Source organism: Peromyscus eremicus, chromosome 2 (genome assembly GCF_949786415.1).
Source record: "Peromyscus eremicus chromosome 2, PerEre_H2_v1, whole genome shotgun sequence".
In the NCBI taxonomy this organism is placed as follows: Eukaryota; Metazoa; Chordata; class Mammalia; order Rodentia; family Cricetidae; genus Peromyscus; species Peromyscus eremicus.
In genome coordinates, this window is record NC_081417.1 from 115,503,483 (window position 1) to 115,521,980 (window position 18,498).

General features: G+C 45.1%; 1 protein-coding gene across 1 annotated transcript in view; it reads right to left on the reverse strand.

Moving 5' to 3' along the window:
- The window catches only part of Jak1 (Janus kinase 1), a 119,917-nt gene that overhangs the window by 25,366 nt on the left and 76,053 nt on the right, over positions 1-18,498 (reverse strand). The window contains exons 3-8 of the mRNA XM_059254577.1: positions 17,420-17,618; positions 14,760-14,883; positions 10,126-10,279; positions 7,757-7,920; positions 5,937-6,276; positions 4,017-4,202 (exon numbers count right to left, since the gene is read on the reverse strand). Coding sequence (XP_059110560.1) covers positions 4,017-4,202; positions 5,937-6,276; positions 7,757-7,920; positions 10,126-10,279; positions 14,760-14,883; positions 17,420-17,618 — 1,167 coding nt within the window. The remainder of the gene's footprint in view (positions 1-4,016; positions 4,203-5,936; positions 6,277-7,756; positions 7,921-10,125; positions 10,280-14,759; positions 14,884-17,419; positions 17,619-18,498) is intronic.

The following is an 18,498-nucleotide window of genomic DNA, read 5'->3' on the forward strand; positions in this document are numbered from 1 at the left end:
AGGCCCCACCTGGCATACAAGCACCTTAGTCTCCTGACAGCAGAAACCTGAGCAGCAGGAGAGGTGTGTGGGAGATGCAGAGAGAACTGACAATCAGAGCAAGACTTGGCAGCTTGCTGGCATTCTGCTTTCGTGAAAGACCAGCAGCCAAGTACTGCCTGCTCAGAGAGTGGAGACAGAGAGCAGGAATGTTCTCAGGTGGGCAGAGGGCACAGCAGTGAATCACAGGCTCTGCAGCCTGCCTCTCCGGGTTCACAGCATCTCTACCTGATACTGGGCACAAACATAGCCAATTCGCTGTTTTTATATTCAAAATGGTCAACTAGTGGCAATTTCACATTGTTTAACCAAGAATCTGTGTGTCCTTAACAGGTTACTTAACCTCTTTGTGCCTCTGTAAAATAGGGATGACTACCACCACCGAGTTGATATGGTAAATAAAACAGCTGACACTTGTCAGGTCCTTAGAGCAGGAAATGCCTGGCCCTTAATGTTGGTGTCGGTGAAGGAGAACCGACTTCCGAGAGACAGGTGTTCCTAGTGTCCCTCCATGTGATTGCTCCCTTTGCAGCACGGTAGCCTGGCAGACCCAGAGGCCTGCGTGCCTAGTGTGAACTCTGACCTTCAATATGGGGGCACTAACTGGGTGCCAGATGTGACTGGCAGCTCAGACAGGCTGGAGCTGCTCAGAAACTGTAAACCCACTCCGCTGTGGTCTTACAAGGCTGCCCACTGTGACTAAGCAGACCACTGAGCTGCTGCTGCCACCACCACCCTCACCTCTCAGATTCCTTGGGGGATGGAGACTCCTTAGAAGCCCTAATGACACTGGCAGAAGTGTGGCCTACAGCTAGGCAGCTTCAGACAAATCCTGCCACTTTCTCAATATCAAGTACCATACACGTCCCTATGGCTCTCTACTGCAGTCTCGGGTCCCCATTTGAAACTGAACTGACACCCCTAATCTAACAGTTCTCCTACAGCAATGGTTCTCAACCTTCCTGATGCTGTAACCTCTGAGTTCAAAGCCAGCCTGGACTGCATGAGATTGATTCAGTCTAGGAGAGAAAACAGAGCCAGGCAGTGGTGGCACACACCTTTAATCCCAGTACTGGGAAGCACACACACACACACACACCTTTAACCCCAGGAAGTGATGGCTGGGCAGAGAAAGGTACATAAGGCGTGAGGAGACAGGAACTAAAGGCTTTTCGGCAGAAGCATCCCTTACAGCTAGAGGCTCTTTAGGCTGAGGTTTTTCAGGCTGAGGAGTTAGTAGAGGTGAGACATGGCAGTGGCTTGTTCCTTTGTCTCTCTGATCTTTCAGCATTTACCCCAATACCAGGCTATGGATTTTTATTACAAGACCATTTAAGATTTGAGCAATAGCACCACCTTAATACAATTCCTCATGTTGTGGTGACCCCAACCATAAAATTATTTTCATCACTAGTTCGTAACTCTAATTTTGCTACTGTTATGAAACATAATGTAAATATCTGATATGCAGATGGTCTTAGGCACTCCTATGAAAGAGTTGTTCGAATTCCAAAGGGGTCGTGACCCATAGGTTGAGAACCATTGCTCTAAAGACGCAACAAACACAGGCTCTTCACCACAATCTACAACCTGAGGTGAGGTATCAATAACACCTTCTCCCTCCTTTTCCCCCAACATCTCTCAACATTTCTATTTCTCTATTTCTTAAATATTTTATTAGATTTATTTATGTGTGCATGCATATGTGTGTGCATGAACACATGCATGCCACAGTGCACATGTGGAGGTCAGAGGACAACTTTCTGGAGTCAGTTCTTCTACTGTGTGTGGCTCCTGGGACTGAACTCGGGTCTTCAGGCTTGGTGGCCAAGTGTCTATACCTGCTGAACCATCTCACCAGCCGTTTGCTTTAACTACATTTTTATTCCTGACAAAGTTATTTGTTTTAATGTTTGAAAAGGGGGAAGGTAGACAAAGAAAATGATAGCTACTCACCATCTTACCACAAACAGGAGACTGTGAAGATGGATCATCTGCTCTAACGGCATATGCACATGCATGCTAACCTCCAAAAACTTGGTGAAGTCTATCAGGACTAGCTTATAGATCAATATTCACATTCTGTTTTATTCCATTTACAGACTTTTCTTTTTTGTTTTAACAGTTTGGTTATGTAATATCTCACTACTTGGATGAACTGATCATTTTCCAGAGCCTTCTATCTCTATACCTAGGGTGTTGGCAGTATTTTGACACTGTAAATACTGATGAACTGAACACTTACTTATAAGCCACTATCTATCTGCATCTCCCATGGTTTCTGGAAAACATGTTCCCTGGGTTCCTAAATGGAGACCTATGGGAATATTTCAAGGGTTTTGCACCTGCTGTCACACTGCTTTCCAGAAGGCTGTCAGAAAGGCAGCCTCTAGAGAGGAGATGTGACCCGTGTCCTGAGCTGCTTCAGCAGGCTTTTCCTTTGAGTTGTGCGTTATCTTTCTGACACTGTTTTAGGCAAAACAAGGTATTTCCCTGGTGCTGATGCCCTGAACCCTGTAACATGCCTGTCACACTAGCCTGTCCTCAACATGTGACATCAGGTGACTTTCCACAACAAAAACATGTTTATCTGGCAGAGCAGCCACCACGTTCCCTGCCAAGCCAGCCTGCTTGTTTAGGCTGTGTCCTCCAGTGAGGTGGCATTCTCTCTGCTCTCCCAGAGTCCCTGGGTGTGCCTGACACCCTGGTGGGGCTGTTCTGTGGCCTGCCACTTGCCTGAAGTGTAATCGTGTGCCAAGTGTGGCTTCCCACCATTTTATCTCAGATGACCCACCCAGCTCAGCAAAGCAGCTGCCTGGAAGCCTTTGGGAGCTCTATCTTTTCCTTTTAAAATCAGAGATCAGTTTACGGTTAACATAGACTGGAGATGGACCAGAGCCTACAGTAGTAAGCTTTAGGGACTGACGATGATACACAGAGTGGCCCAGACAGCAGGAAGACAGAAGGACCAGAAAACAAAATAAAAGGCAAAGGAGCCAGGTGTTGGATCCAGCTCTGCTGCGGGGGTCTAGTGCGTGAGCAGGGCAGGTAGGGAGCCCGGTCCTTGCAGGGCCTCCTGTCCTCACCGCCTCCTGCTCCTTGTCTAGAGTACTGAGAAGGTGGGAAGTTGGTATTTCCTGGGTTTGGGAATGTGAGTCTGGTTGTGCAGTGGACCAGGCTCTTAAGACACTCCTGAGAGGTATAGACTCCCTAAGGAGGTGGAGACTGGGAGGCATTAGACTGGTAGAACAATCTAAGGAAGAAGTCGGGTACCAGTCCCAGGGCGGAGCCATCACAGAGCAGGCTCTTGTCTAGGACAGACCTCCATGCACCTCTGTCCACCACACTAACATGGTAAAATAAATACAGGGCTGATTTTACTGTTTCTTTCCTATCCACGTGTGCATGTGCGTGTGTGTACGCATGTGCGTGCGCGCGTGTGTGTGTGTGTGTGTGTGTGTGTGTGTGTGTACACACGCGTGTGTGTGTGTGTGTGTGTGCCTGCCATAAGTGTGCAGGTGCCCATGGAGACCTGAAAAAGGTATTGGATTTCTTAGAGCTGGTTGTGAATCACAGGACATGAATGCTGGGGTCTAAACTGGGGTCCTCTGAAAGGATAACTGTTTTATTTAATTACTCTTAACAGCTGAGCCATCTCTCTGGCTCCTTGTCACTTGTTTTTGTAAACTAAATGTTCAAAACCCTAAAGCAGATGAACATTTGCAAGAACCAAGCACGGTACTGGGATGTGCCAGTCTAATTGTGACGCACACTGACAGAGCCTGGCAATGGGACTTCTGGCTTAAAAGGAACCGTCACCAGACCTTTAACTGGGAATGGCACTCCAGAAACCCTGGGCCACACAGTAGTAGCTATGCAGCCATCCTCATCAGTGTCGGTCTCTCTGTCTCCCTGTCTCTCTGTCTCTGTCTCTCACATCAGCACAGCCAGACTGAGCAGCTCCGGAGCAGGCTTACCATGTTCTTGTTGTCCTGCTTGTTAATGCTGACCACAGACTCCTTTATTACAATGTGGGTGATTTCGGGGAAATAGGAAAAATTGTTCCAGTCTTCCCGGACTTTATTTCTCTCTTCATCCTTCTTGTGTTTATATTCCAGTTTTTTCCGCTTCAGTTTATTTTTTTCCTTTTCAACAGGAACAACCTGATAAGATAACAAAAGTGACAGGATTTAGCTAGCCTTCTCATTTTCTGTTGGTCAAAGGTCAGTGCTTCAAGCAGTTTTGTAAAGGGCCAAGGCCCATGGAAGAGAAAGTCAGCATACCCAAAGTCAGGGCAATTCAGAGACCACTGGCTTATAGACAAATGATGGAGCCCCATCAGAGAACCCTGGGATTTCATTCTCCAATAATCCTTAGTGAGCACCCGGATTAAAGTGCTTCCACAGTTTACAACATGCATGCTGATGCTGGAGAGGACATAATGGGCATGCACGCACCAACCACAGGCCTCCTCATTTCCAGACTAACAGTGTGCTTCAGCACAGGCAGAGAGCAGATCTTCCCCAACATAAATGAGCAAAACTCAAGTTCCTCCTGCTGCCAATGTTTTGACTTTATAATAGTGAGGCTTTACAAGAGATGATATGAATCCGTATTTCAACAACTGACACACTGAAGAATACACAGCTGCATGAGTTTATCTAGTTGACTAGCATGAGCTCTGCAGAACAGATTCCACATTAACTTCCTGTCTGTACCAGTTACTTAACTAGTCAGACCATCTCTAAGTCACCATTTCCCCAGTCATAAAATACCAACTTTTAATCTTCGTGAGATTAGGTCATGCCTATCTATACTTTAACTACTATGCAGAAAGCCCTTGGTCATGGTATTGTTACTTTAGCATGAAAATCAAGCATGGGGAGAAAAGGAGCCTACATTCAATATCACTACTTGCAGTGGTAACTATGCGCTACAGTAATTCCATCAACAGTTATCCGTCGGGGGCTGTGCCCACATGCCATCCATTTAGTTCTCTCAACAACAGTAGCTGTAGCCAGCCCACTGACTTCCTGGGTTCTACATCCACCAACTCTGTGAGCAAAGATTCAATAGCCAGTGAGCAAACTGTCAGTCCTGTAATGCTGTGTCTGTACCCACCTGCACTCTTTTCTTGTCACTGTTCCCCAAATAGTTCAGTGTATCTAGTTAGGCAGGATTTACATAACATTAGGTATTATAAGGCAATCTAGATGTAACAAATGTACACAGAAGGCTAAATAAATAAAAAGTATTATATCATTATCTAGGAGAGCATCCACAGATTTTGGTACTGCACAGAATCATGAGACAGTATCTGCCCCCAGGTACTAAGGGACAAGTTAACAGATGAGACTCTCCTTAACAGATGAGTCCTATGTACCTATATGGGTAGACTAACCCTCCTAAGGCCACATAACCATAGGAGTGGAGCTGGAATTTGAACATGTCTCTTAGGTTTAAACTCCTGTCTTTACCTCATTTGGCGAGGACGAATGGCTTTGGATATAGTTCAGCAGTAGAGCACTTGCCTCAACATGTGAGGCCCTAGATTCGACTCCAGCACTGTAATGACACCAAGTGGGGAGGGGTGCGTAGCATGCTCCAGGCCCTTGATTCCATCCCCAGTACAACAAAACAAACACCTCAATAAAGCTTCATGACACAAGTGCAGTTATCTATTTTGTGAAGCCAAAGCCTGCCGAGGTTCAGTTCTTGCCTCAACTATGGCTCAGTTAGGATGTGAGGGATGAGTAATACATGGCCTCCAGCCAAGGTGATTGAATTTAGTCTATGGGGTGAGGTCACGCAAACAAGTGATTCTGACAGGCTCCAGAGCACACACCAGTGACATAGGAGCTTCTCTTCTTCTTCATCAGACACCCATAGCCACTTACATTTGGTTTCTGCCGCCACTGGATCCCTAGATTTCCAGTCACCATGACTTCATAGAGAACACTGCCACTGTCATTCGAAGGGAAGCGACTCAATTCATTTTCTGAGGAAATCAGTAACATAGAAGTCTCAAATATTTCAGCTCCATAATGTTTTGTCAACGTTTCCAAGGTAGCCAGGTATTTCACCTTCAGGTCATGTGTGGACACACTGCTGTCACAGATGGTCTTGTTGTTAAATTCCTTCAGGAAATCCTTGAAAACATTATTTATTCTCATCCTAGTAAGAAGATTCCTCTGTCTGATGGATTTATTCAATGTTTCTGGAATATATCGCTTGTAGCTAAAAGAAAATAGAAAAAAACTTTTACATACAAGTTAGCAAGAACTGATTAGAAATATGTCTCTATGACATTCCTTGTATGTATAGGCTAATGAAAAAACAGGATCTAATCCCAGAGGACCATGGATGTAGACAATTACAAAGAGCTAGACATAGGCTGGAGAGATAGCTTAATGGTTAAGACTGCTGTTTCAGCTGGGCAGTGGTGGTGCACGCCTTTAATCCCAGCACTTGGGAGGCAGAGCCAGGCGGATCTCTGTGAGCGACATTCAGGACAGGAACCAAAACTACACAGAGAAACCCTGTCTTGAAAAACCAAAAAAAACCCCAAAAAACCAGACTGCTCTTCCAGAGGACCCACATGGCAGCTCACAACTATCTTTAACTCCATTCCTAGGAGACCGAACACCCTCATACAAACATACATGCAGGCGAAATACCCATGTACATAAAATAAAAATAAATAAATTTCTGAAAAAAAGATAGAAATAGAAGTAACCTCATGAGATTTATGCCACTATCATAAATAATACAGCCACAAAGAACCCTCCCTTCATTTTGGAGGGGTACACCTGAGGGTTAGTACCTCTTCTGTGGTAATTGGGATGTTCCTAAGTGCTCACAGATACTAAGCAAGAGACTCTAGCACTGAGCTATATCTTTTGCAAATAAGCTCTTAAAAATGGGATTGTTTTTTCTTTTTCTTTGTCTTTTTTTTTTTCTAGTTTTATTTGAGACAGTGTCTCACTATGTAGCCTTGGCTATCCCGGAACTTGCTATACAGATCAGACTGGCCTCAAACTCAAAAATCTGCCTGCCTCTGCCCCTGCCTCCCAAGTGCTGGGACTAAAGGGATAGACCACCATGCTCGGCTGGGGTTGTCTTTTATAGCTCACTGGTGAGTGGAAAGGCAATTCAATTTCACAAATGGGCTGAAATTACATAGGCTGAATATTAATCTCAAACCACATCTTAATACAATTTTCTGTAACTAATAACTGACCATTCCTCACATCAGGAGAACCAGCTCCAGGCCACTGAGTACAGGCTACAGAAGGCACTCCGACAGACAGCACTGTCACTGTGGGAAGGACAGGAAGCATGGAGGGCATGCAGAGCACTCATCTGCCTAGAAACTTCACTCTAGCTCCCTCCCATTCCTGACAGTCTTGAACAGCCTAAAAAAACCAGGCCACAATTTTAGTGCTATTTTGTAGAAATATTCAAAGATTTGAATCATGCAGAGAGATGTCAGAAAACCACTGCAGCAGTTAAGCAGGAAGTATGAATGCATGTAAAATAACATTACAGCTAGGGGAGATGGAACATGCCTGGAACACCAGCATTTGGGAGGCTGAGGTTGGAAGATCATGAGTTTGAGGTTGGCCTGGACCACATAAAGCAAGACCCTGCCCCAAAACTAATGTCCCAAGTCAATAATATGTCCCCGCTATCCACTCAGGCTAGCAGGAAGGCTTACCTGATGTCTTTGGGAAGTTCTGGCAACTGTAGCTTCTTCATCATGGCATAGTGGGAGATGGCCAGGACAGCCATTCCCAGGCACTCATTCTCAATGTCATGTCCATCCTGCTCTGTCTTGGGGTCCCGAATGGGAGCCAGGCATTTGATCAAATCATACTGTCCCTGGGGATCAGAGAAGAGAAAAAAAAATGAGCTGCCACCTAAGCTTCAAGAGCCACCCATATTGATCCTGAGAGGATCAAGATGGTCAAAATGCCACACAGCAAGAAAAGGAATCAGAGTGTCTCCAGTATCAAGGCTGTTTCCACTACAATGGAGCGAGTACAAGGCAGTTAAGAAGATGTTCTCCCTAGATTACTTCATTCATTCATTTAGTGAGTGTTTATTGTGTACTTGTTTGTCAAGGTGCTGATGAAGAGCACAAAATCATAAAGCCCTGTCATGGGGCTCTCTACATAAACAATACCCATACACAGTCTACATCAGGTCTGAACTGCATCAGAAACAGACAGAAGACACTGGGCGGACAGCATTAGCTTCACAGCCATGTACCAGCCAGCCTAGTATAGGGACTGTGTGCATGGAGTTGGCAGAGCACCAGCTCCCTTTCAGATGTAGGTCTGGGGAAAGGGGAAGGAGTCACATTCCACAGTGCATCATTACCACAAACCATTAGTTTGTCCCACACGTTTAGTCACATTTTTAGTACAGAAAAATGTCGCCAGAATACACTATCTCACATATGGGGGGAGAGTAGAGCATTCCACAAACTATGGGGACTTTAAAAACAAAATATAAAACAAGACTAAAACCAGTACCCATAACTAGCCTTGTTCAGAGCAATGACAAACCAGCACAGGCTCACACTCACTAACCCCTAACCTCCCTGCTAGACGTGTGAGCCACTACTTTACCTCACCTTAGTCCTCACAACAGCCCTGTTAGTCTTGGTAGAGAGGAATGGAATGATGAGCAGGACATTCTCCTAGGCACTAGAGATTTATCAATGGAGAAACTACATTTCTGACCTCATGGAGGGTCCATTCTGACGAAGAAAAACAGGAATCACTCATGGTAGGTGCTTACAAAAAAGTGAAGTCAAATACAAGAGTGGCGTGGGAGCCGAGGGCTGAGGTAAGCCTGACCCTGACTCCAGGGCACCGTCCCCAACACTACAACAGCCGTGCCAACTCTCTGCTAGGGATGCCACTCCAGGAAGGTGGATGTCCGCTGCTCTGCCTGGGTGAAGGTGGGTCTGCAGAGAGGTTTTCTTTTCTTTTATATTTGTGTTTATTCTTCATTTAACTTTTAAAACACTATTATAACTGAATATTAAAACAAAAACAGCAGCCAAGTAGTGAACATATTATGATTACCGTCCCCCACATTCACTACTGCAGAGAGAATGACAGAGTAGAAGAGAGGTTTCTACTGAGACACTCCTTTTCTCTGAAAGTACTTCAGTTTCACGCTTTTGTTTTGTTTTGTGTTGTTTGGGGGTGGGGTGGGGAGCTGCAGTTCCCCTTGTGTCCACCATAATAGGACTTTTTCTTTCAGGTAATAAAGAAAGGTCACAGGCCAGTTATACCAAGTTTTGAAAAGGAACAAGGATCTACACCAACAATGCTTGAGGAGCAGAGAAAACCTGAAGCTGAGATCCTGGGAAGAGAAGGGAGAGTTTGTGACTGTCTATACAACTAACTCAAGGAACTCTATGCTGAGAAGCTGGCTTTCCTGAAGGTGAGAGTCTAAAGCAAGGATGACGTCATCCTTGAAGCTGGACACTCTTCCTCTCTTTGGGAGTTCTTCCTGTTCAAGCCTCCCCACAGTCTCTATCACTAAAGTCTGTTCCTTTAAGAGGAATTCTTATTGCGTAGCCAGGACTCCCAGCAGGGGTCTTTAGAGTTCTGGAGTTGCAGGTGTCAGACACCATGCCTGGCCCCGTGACTTCTGATGCAGTGTATCTATGTATCATTTACAAACTCACTCTTTCTTGTTGTCTCCCTTGAGTACACAATGGTACACACAGACACCATGTCGTTTCACTCAAGTACCCAGCGTCTTGACAAACATAACCACATAAAGCAAACAAGACACAGACACCCAGTAAACAATGTGTTACATAAACCAATTGGTACGAGGCCAGCAAAGTGGCAGAAAGTAGGGGAAAGAAGAGTGGCTGGCCTGGAAAACCCACAGCTGGGAGCCAGCTCCTTGGTTAACATACTACCTTCCCCGGCTACCTGCCCTTCCCAGTCACCTGGGCAAGACCATCACAGAACGGGCCATCAAGTGCCACCAAGGACCCTGAGCCCCACCGGCTCTCTCTCCTCGCGATCTGCAGGCCTCCCGGCTCAAGCTTCCTACCTGCGCAAACAAATATTCCAGTGAACTGGCATCGAGGAGTGGGGTAGCTTCTGGAACCTTTTTCTTCTCATATCCATTCTTCTGCTTCTTTGGAGAATGTCGCCACACAGACTGCTCGTTGTCATTGGTTCCATGCCAGTTGGTAAAATAGAACCTAAAAGACGGTAGGAATAATGTCAACTGTGGCAGAAGAGCCCCTGGACCGCTGGCCTGGGCTGAAGCTGTGGAAACCAAGGACACAAGCCTCGCACTACAACCCTCCTGACCCTGAGCAACACCTCCTCATTCTCCCAAGTGTGCTGTACAAGGTACCTCATCAGCACCTCCTCTGGGTCAGGAGGATAATGCCCTGGTGATCACAGGACAGCTCTTCCGACACCTGTTAACACTGATCACACCTCCCTAGGTGAAAACACCTGCTGCCTACAACTAGCAGCTCCCCTACAGCTCTAGTCCTTCGTGGCTGTCCCTCTATTCTTGGTCCTACCATTTCTGAAATCAAGTTCTGTCCTACAATCAACACTAATACAGTAGTGTTGCTTAGGTCCCAGTCGGCTGTTATTGAATTGGTGATGCATTCTACAATGAGCAAGGCTTCAAAGGAGAAATACAAAAGCACCAGCTGTGGTGACCTGACGAAAGTGCACAGCACTTTACAGCTTTATACCACCTAATCCTAAGAGCACTACCCCAGGGAGACTCCACTGTTCCCTTGTGCAGATGGAGAAAACTGAAGTCCACTGAGGCGAAGTGACCGAACACTCCAAGTCTGACTAACTACCACTTTGGTCTGTCACTGCTGGGGAAACAGGATGGATTTTAAGCTATGGGAGAGTGGCTGAGCTACTCTGCCCAGTTGTCACAGGCTGCAGACTCAGCTCTGTCTGGGGCTGTCGTCTCCCAAATAGGCATGTCACTGAGAAGCAGTAACTCCCACCGTAAAGAGCTCCTATTAAAGGCAGACAACAAAAGAGTCAGGGCAGGAGACAGGGGCTCTCAGGCACAGTCTCTGCCCTCTGTGAGTTCCCTGCCCACAATAACACAAAACAACAGGAAGTGGGACACATGTCATAAGCAGAACTACACTGTAGCTTTCACAGTCCCCACATACTTCTCTCTTCCTCTATAAACATCTGCTAAGAGCTACATTTTACAACTCCTAGATTTAAACTCGGTTATTTGGGTTTTAAAATAAAATGTAAACATCTGATGGATCCCTGGTGATATGAGCCGTTAACACCATGTTTAATAGGTAACTTGTCCGGAATAATAACTTATCCTGGGGTGCACACAACCTGCAGCCTACAGGTTGAAAATTCTTGGTTCTAGAATACAGACTGCAATACAGGTACATGGATGAGACAAGATGCTTCTGAAAGAATAAGATGAGCTGAATTGGCCAGGAAACAAGCAGGTACATCTTGAAACAATGTGGGCAAAGTGAGAGCTCCCTGGCAGCAGAGGCCACAGCTGGCTTGCTCCGCACCAAACCCCCAGAGCCTATAATATAGCAGGTGCTAAATATGTGCTTGACAGATAAACAGTGATGAACGAACTCAAGGAGTCGCAGTCAACATGGAAAGGAAAGGATGGACACATTACTTTAAAGGTAACAAACAGTATTTTGCAGCTTCCGGTGGTTGTGCACAGCCCATCGTCTCTGTAGATCACGAAGGGAACTGGGAGACTGACTATGGGCTTTAGTGTTGCCTGCATGCAGAAAGAACCGCACATTGCACAAACTATACCAGGTCACCAAAGCAGATGACAGGTTCTCCCTTAGTTTCCATGTATGTTCTAGGAGACCAGATTCCAGTTACACTAAGAGCCAAGGGGACCCACCAATGCAGTGGCGAGTGTTTCTGTGGGCCCAGGCCTTACAGTACTCTTCACAGGAGCAACAGAGAGGAGTCAGTGAGGTTCCACACTTCTGTAAGCAGGAAGTAAGGAGTGAATCACCTGGCCTGCTACAAAAGTTCAACCTGAGATCTGACTGAAGAGAATATAGGCCAGGTAAATTCTGCCAAGAGGTAGGTAAGACCATGACAGAACCACAAGCATTATGTTCAACATGGCAGCTTCCCCGCAAGCTTGCCGAGAGAAGCGCTGAGGACAGGTACTCTCTGAACCAATCCAACCCATTCATCTAGGACCAAACGTCTTTAAATTGTGGTGTATGCTCACAATTCCAGTATTTGGGAGGCTTCTGCGGGAAGAATGCAAGTTCAAGGCCAGCCTACGCAACTTGGCAAGATACCATTAAAAAAAAAAAAAAGGTGGTGCTCACTTTGTCAGCACAAATACAGAGAATATTCCATGGACCCAGTGCAAACATAACATGCAAAGCTGTGAAGTGTTCCATATTTAAAAATAAAAGATGACTATCAATACTAACAGTTTCCTAATTACTAATAAAACTAGAAACAAGAACATGCCACTTTGCCTGGGTTTTTATGTAGGTCCTGGGTGAGGATCCAAATTCATATCCTCACAAGCACTTAACTGACTGGGCCAGCTCCAGTATAACTATAAAATTCTCAAAATTATCAATTTACTGTAAAATAAAAAAATAACCAAGCAGCTTCCTGAACTTATATATAAATCCTGATAATATGGTAACAGTTAAAACAGTGTGGGGAGTAAGTGTCGTGTTCTTATAGCCCATGCTCCTTTTCAGAATAATGGGAAAGAGAGAGCAACAGATCAGCCAGATACACCTTCAAAGTTCCTTGCCAATGGTAGTGACACACACCTTTAATCACAGCACTTGGGAGGCAGAGGCAGGAGGATCGCTATGAGTTCGAGGCCAGCCTGGTCTACAGAGTGAGTTCCAGGGCAGCCAGGGCTATACAGAGAAACCCTGTCTCAGGGGAAAAAAAAAAAAGTTCCTGAGAAACAATACTAGAGATGACTTTTTTCAAAGACTGCATTTAAACACTGTACCTAATGAAAGTTTTTAGGTTTCTACAGAATTTTACTGAAGTCAGTGATTTTCACTTATAAGGGCTTCTTTTCTTGAAAACAAAGAATATGATTGTCTTACATTAACATGTATCATAACTAACTGTCCAAATCATTCAGCAAAAACAAAAACCACGATTAAAGGGCAAGAATATTTCCTGAAATATAGCTGGGATGCCACTGAAGGAGCGGCCAGCACTTGCTCTCTTGCTGTTCTTGCTCTTCTTCAGTGGTTAGATCACCAGCTTTCAAGCTCTTTGTAGGCTGCTCGAATGCAAATGTTTGAGTTTAGGATGGTATCTTTTGCCAACTTCAAAGAGACTGTGGCACAAGGCAGTATCCTGTTGAAGTGCACTGGCAGTGCGCTGAGGCCTCTGGGTACTTCCTGCAGCTAACACAAAGCAAACAGGGAGACGCAGCAACCGGTTCCAACGCAGCACTGCCAAGATGGTTTACTGCGTGAGAAACTTCATCAGCTCTCCCACTGGGAAGACGGGAGAGCTGAGTCAGGCAAGCTCAGGTCTCCTGTAAATGCTCAATGCTGCCATGCTGGACTCTGACCTAAGTCTAGCCGCCTACGGGGAGAGAATCAGAACTCAAGGGTACGTCCATGGCCAGACTTCCAGCAGCAGGTCTATCTCCAGTTTTGATCACAGAACCAGGCCCCCTGGTTGTGGGAAGTAAGATCAGAGTGAGGAAAAGAAATCAAAGTGTAGTGAGAAGACTCAGCTAACAAGTCCCCTAAATCTGGGGTGAGAGGCACACTGCTCTCCACACAAGGTGAGCACCAGACGGAATGGTGCCACCAAAATGCAAAGGAGGTAGCAGCTGGAAGGTGTTTCCAGCATGATCTGACATCCTCTTAGCACCTGAGCTAATCTACTGATTTAACCAGATTTATACACATTGAGACCCTTTTCAAAAAGGGACCGGCCTCCTTATCGGCTCCAAGGCTAACCACATGCTCACATGTGCTTCACTGCTATCCAAAAGACTTTCACTTCCACAGCAGCTCCTGCACACACTGACAAGGCTAAAGTCTGCCCCGATGGCAGCACCAGCTGTCTATGTGGCCTTGGGATACTGAACAAAGTTCGTGACCTGGGGGAAAGTCTAGGAAGGCTCATCAGAACATAAAAGTAACGAGAGCCCAGAGTCCTCAGGAGGTCACAGCATAACTTCTGGAGAGTAAGACTGAGAATTTATCTCTGTCACCTCCTCAGGTGGTGTACAGAATGCTTCTTAGCCACAGCATTCAGTAGGAAATACATTTTATAACATACCTCACAAGTCTTAAAACACAATGAGCTTAGGAGATCTATATCTCTATATATGGTTTCTTGTTTCTTTCCCTCTATTTTTTTCAAGTTCTGGTTATAACCCACTATGTTAAACTTATAATCATGACTCACCATGTGGAAAACTTTGCTAGAGGACTGGATTCTATCCAAAACACTCTTTGTATCATGTTTATAAAATGTGGCAGAGGTGATCCAATTCACCTTCAATCACACTCTACCATGCAAGATGTCCCTTTTCATCATACCAAGCAAATACAAAAGTTACAAACCACAATGACTCCAGTACTTCTTCCTAAGTGACTCAGGACCCTGGCCAAACACTGCCCCAGACAACATGACGAAACCCACTAGCAGCAGCTCTGTGTGCTGTACCTCATGCGGTAGTGGAGCCGGAGAGACATCTTGTCGTCCACAGTGATGGTGTGATTCGGAGCGTACCAGAGCTTGGTGCTTTCATTGTACAGGGCGAAGAGGTTGTGACAAAGAGGAGAAATATCTGGGGAAAGAGCACACCAGAGAGCTACAGGCAGATGCATTTGGTCACCTGTTTCCAAAGAGCAACATACGCAAAGATAAAAAATTCTCTCATCCAGAAACAATCTAGGTCACCTCATCCTCTCGGGGCAGATACAACTCTTGATTATGTTCACTCAGAGAGTTTTAATCATACTAATCAAGAACATGCATAGCTCCTCAGGAGCATGTACTGTGGCTCCTGGCAAACCAAATTAAAGCAATTTAAAAATAAAATTTGGTAGCATTTCTCATTACAGGGTCTTACCAAATTCTGATTAAAAAAGAAAAGGGCTATCTCAGAGGTACACAGATCCTACCTGATGTGCATCTTTTTAATCACAGCAAGGAAGAAACATCTGAGAAATGTAGGAATTCCTCAATCTGCTTCCTATAATTTGTTTAAACAATTCTGACTCTATGATTATACAATCATATACACAAAGAAGTTCCTGGCCACCACACAAACTGCATATTAGGATAAACAAAGTGACTTCGCCAGTGATTAAAATGTATTATCATTAATAATTAAATGCACTAAGTACTTTTTATACTATCATGAATGTATTTATTGGCATTAACTAGCAAGAAGATCTCTTAACAAAGCTGGCCCAATAGTGCTGGGTGTTACTCCACTACCTGCTCTTTTAAAAATAACCAGCATGCTCAGAAACCAGATTAGGAAGAGCCATCAGGAGATAGCACACACATGTACTCCAATGGAAGAATGAAGGGATATGAGTGCCAACGATCAGTTGTTACTGTTATCTTTAGCACTAGCCAGATCTCAAGCTAAGAAATGGTAATCGTAAATTAACATCTCCACTCCCACCCTCATAAAAAGATTGCTTCTCCCGAAACAACAGTGGCATTAACAAGGCCATTCCTGACCCTTACAGCCTCTTCCAGCTGGACCCTGGGTTGAGAAGTTACAGGTGCCTGGGCATCTCAAAATCCTCTTCCATCACTTCAATCTGTGCCTCTCAGAAGAAAAAGTGTGGACTAGCAAGACAGCTCAGCAGGTAAAGTCACTTGCCCCCGAGCCAGGTGACCTTAGTTCAGTCTCTGAGACCCACATGGTGGAAGGAGAAAACCAACTCTTGCAGGTTGTCTTCTGATCTCCACCCATGTGTGCTCACGTGCATGTACACATACATACATACACACACACACACACACACACACACACACACACACACACACACACACACGTGAAAAAGGAAACAAAGAGGAAAGTCTTCCCTTTAGTTACTTCCAAGCACATCTTCCTTTGGAAACAAGAGCCAACATATTCTTCCCCATACATAAGCCTCTCCCCTTTTGTTGGTGTTTTGGTATATCAGTCACTTTAGGCAGAAAGACGTGTACTGGGAAGTAAATGGAGCCTCCAGACAAGCTGTATTACTAACAAGATCTTAAACTATTGACAACATCCCCACAATGTTGCTCTCAACAGCATCACTGTGAGTTACTTCATCACCATAAGAAGAGTTACTACAATCCTTCCCAAGCAGCTTTATTGGAATACAATTTACAACTATAAAAATCTACCTGTTTTAAGTGTATATTCCAATGAACGTCAATAAATTAAGTTGGTGAGATATGTGGCTGTTTTATGGTTTTATGGCCTTACTTTCCATCTAAAATTAGGTAGGCAAACACTAACGCACCTCCATGTTGCAAGGATTATGAACGGAGATCTATTCTGTTAGGTGCTCTGGTTTCTCACCCTAGCAAGGTAACAGGCTAAAGTGAAGTAACAAGTCTCACTTTTTCTTTTTTTGTTTATTAAGTTTTAGGTTAGCACACAAGGGCCTCATTATGGCATTTTCATATATATGTGTTTTTATAAACAAATCTCACTTTTATAAAGAGATGATGAACTCCCTTACTGTCCTTTTCACAGTCTAGCATGACCAAGCCACAGGGCAACCCTAAGATTCTCACTTCAACCCAGCACCCATGGGAGAACAGACCAGAGCAGAGGGATAGGCCAAACTTAAGGAGTATATTAGGAAACAGTACTACTGATTTCACATTCACACTTGTACTGGGTGCTTTACACAGCACCTCAACTAGTGCTAATGTCATTCCAATTACAGATATGTAGGAGAAAAGAGAATTGAGCTTTGGCTGGAAGTGATGGTGAACGCTTACAATCCCAGCACCCATGTGGGTGTCAGGAGAAATCCAGCTTTGAGGCTAGCCTGAGCTATGTACTGAGTTCTAGAACAGCCTGAACTATTAAATGAGCCAGCCCCAAGACTGAGCCTCACAGAAGGCAAGGGCCATTCCTTGGTATTCTATAGCTAGCTCATTAATGATAAAGGAGGAATATGCCATTTTTCAGTGGGAAGTAAAATCCAGGATTAGGAAATAATGCAGAACCTTGGCCTCCAGAATGTACACCTTGTTCTCAGCAGAAATAAAAGGAGAAGAGAGTCCACATGTGCTTCTGGAGAGTGTAGCCCTGCAGCCTCCCAGGCCTGCAGCCTCCCAGCCCTGCAGCCAGCACTCACTGCACTCCTGAGCGGCCCGGATGCACAGCTCCTCTGCAGTGTACTGTCCATTGCCCAGGCGGAGTGGCTCCCTGTCCAACAGATAGAAGGTCACTTCCACTCCTGGCTCAGGGACCACCTGCTTCACCTCAGTCTTCTTGAAGCTCCTCATTTTAGCACAGAACGCCATGGCATTGCAGTCCTCTTTTATATTTAGATACTGTAGGGAGGAAAAGAAGCCGATGCAGTCATTCCATGTGCTGTGTGCTATGAAGGAAAGCAGGCAGGCATCTGTGGTGCTGGATGAGAACTGCTACCCTTTTCCATCCTGAATACCAACGAGGTCAGGGATTACAAGTGAGATGAAACCATAGAAATGATTAATTATGCATGGTAACTAAGCAATCAGACTATATTCCCAACGATCAGAATAATCTTAGGCATGATTTAAATTGTTTTCTCTATTTATACACTAGTTGTAGTTAAAAAGCTAGCTCTCATCTGGAGCCAATAGTGTTAAAGGACTGACGCATCATTAGAATATTGCTGCCTCTGCTGGGATCACATAACTTCTAAACTAGCTACAGAAAGAATCGGTCTTTCCATCCATGTCTATCCCCTACAGAACAGGAAGCTTGGTGAAGACATAGGCCATGCTGTCTCTGTGCTCCTGTCGTCATCTGAGGCAGTGTACACAAAGTGACCACTACTTATGCACTCGTATAAATCACACGAAGGGCCATGGAAAGTGATGACTCGGAACAGGCCCCCATCACCTGAGGGAAGCAGGACAGGCATGTTGTGCAGGGCAAGACACAGGTAAATTCTTTGCAAGAAAATCACTCACAAGGCCTTCAAAACAAGTGATCCAGGACCAAAGCAGTCCCAGGACTGAGCCCAGGGCAAGGCCACTGCAGGAAAAGAGGAACCTCACATATCCTTCAGCCCTTGACCAACACCGATGACCTCCCAACCATTTTCCTGCCTCAAACTACTTCCTTCCTGCCTGCCAATCTAGGCTTCACTTGAGTTTCCAAGTCTTATCTCTGTAATACAGATCAGACCCTCCACTAGTTGCCCATTTTCTGCAGACTAGTCTC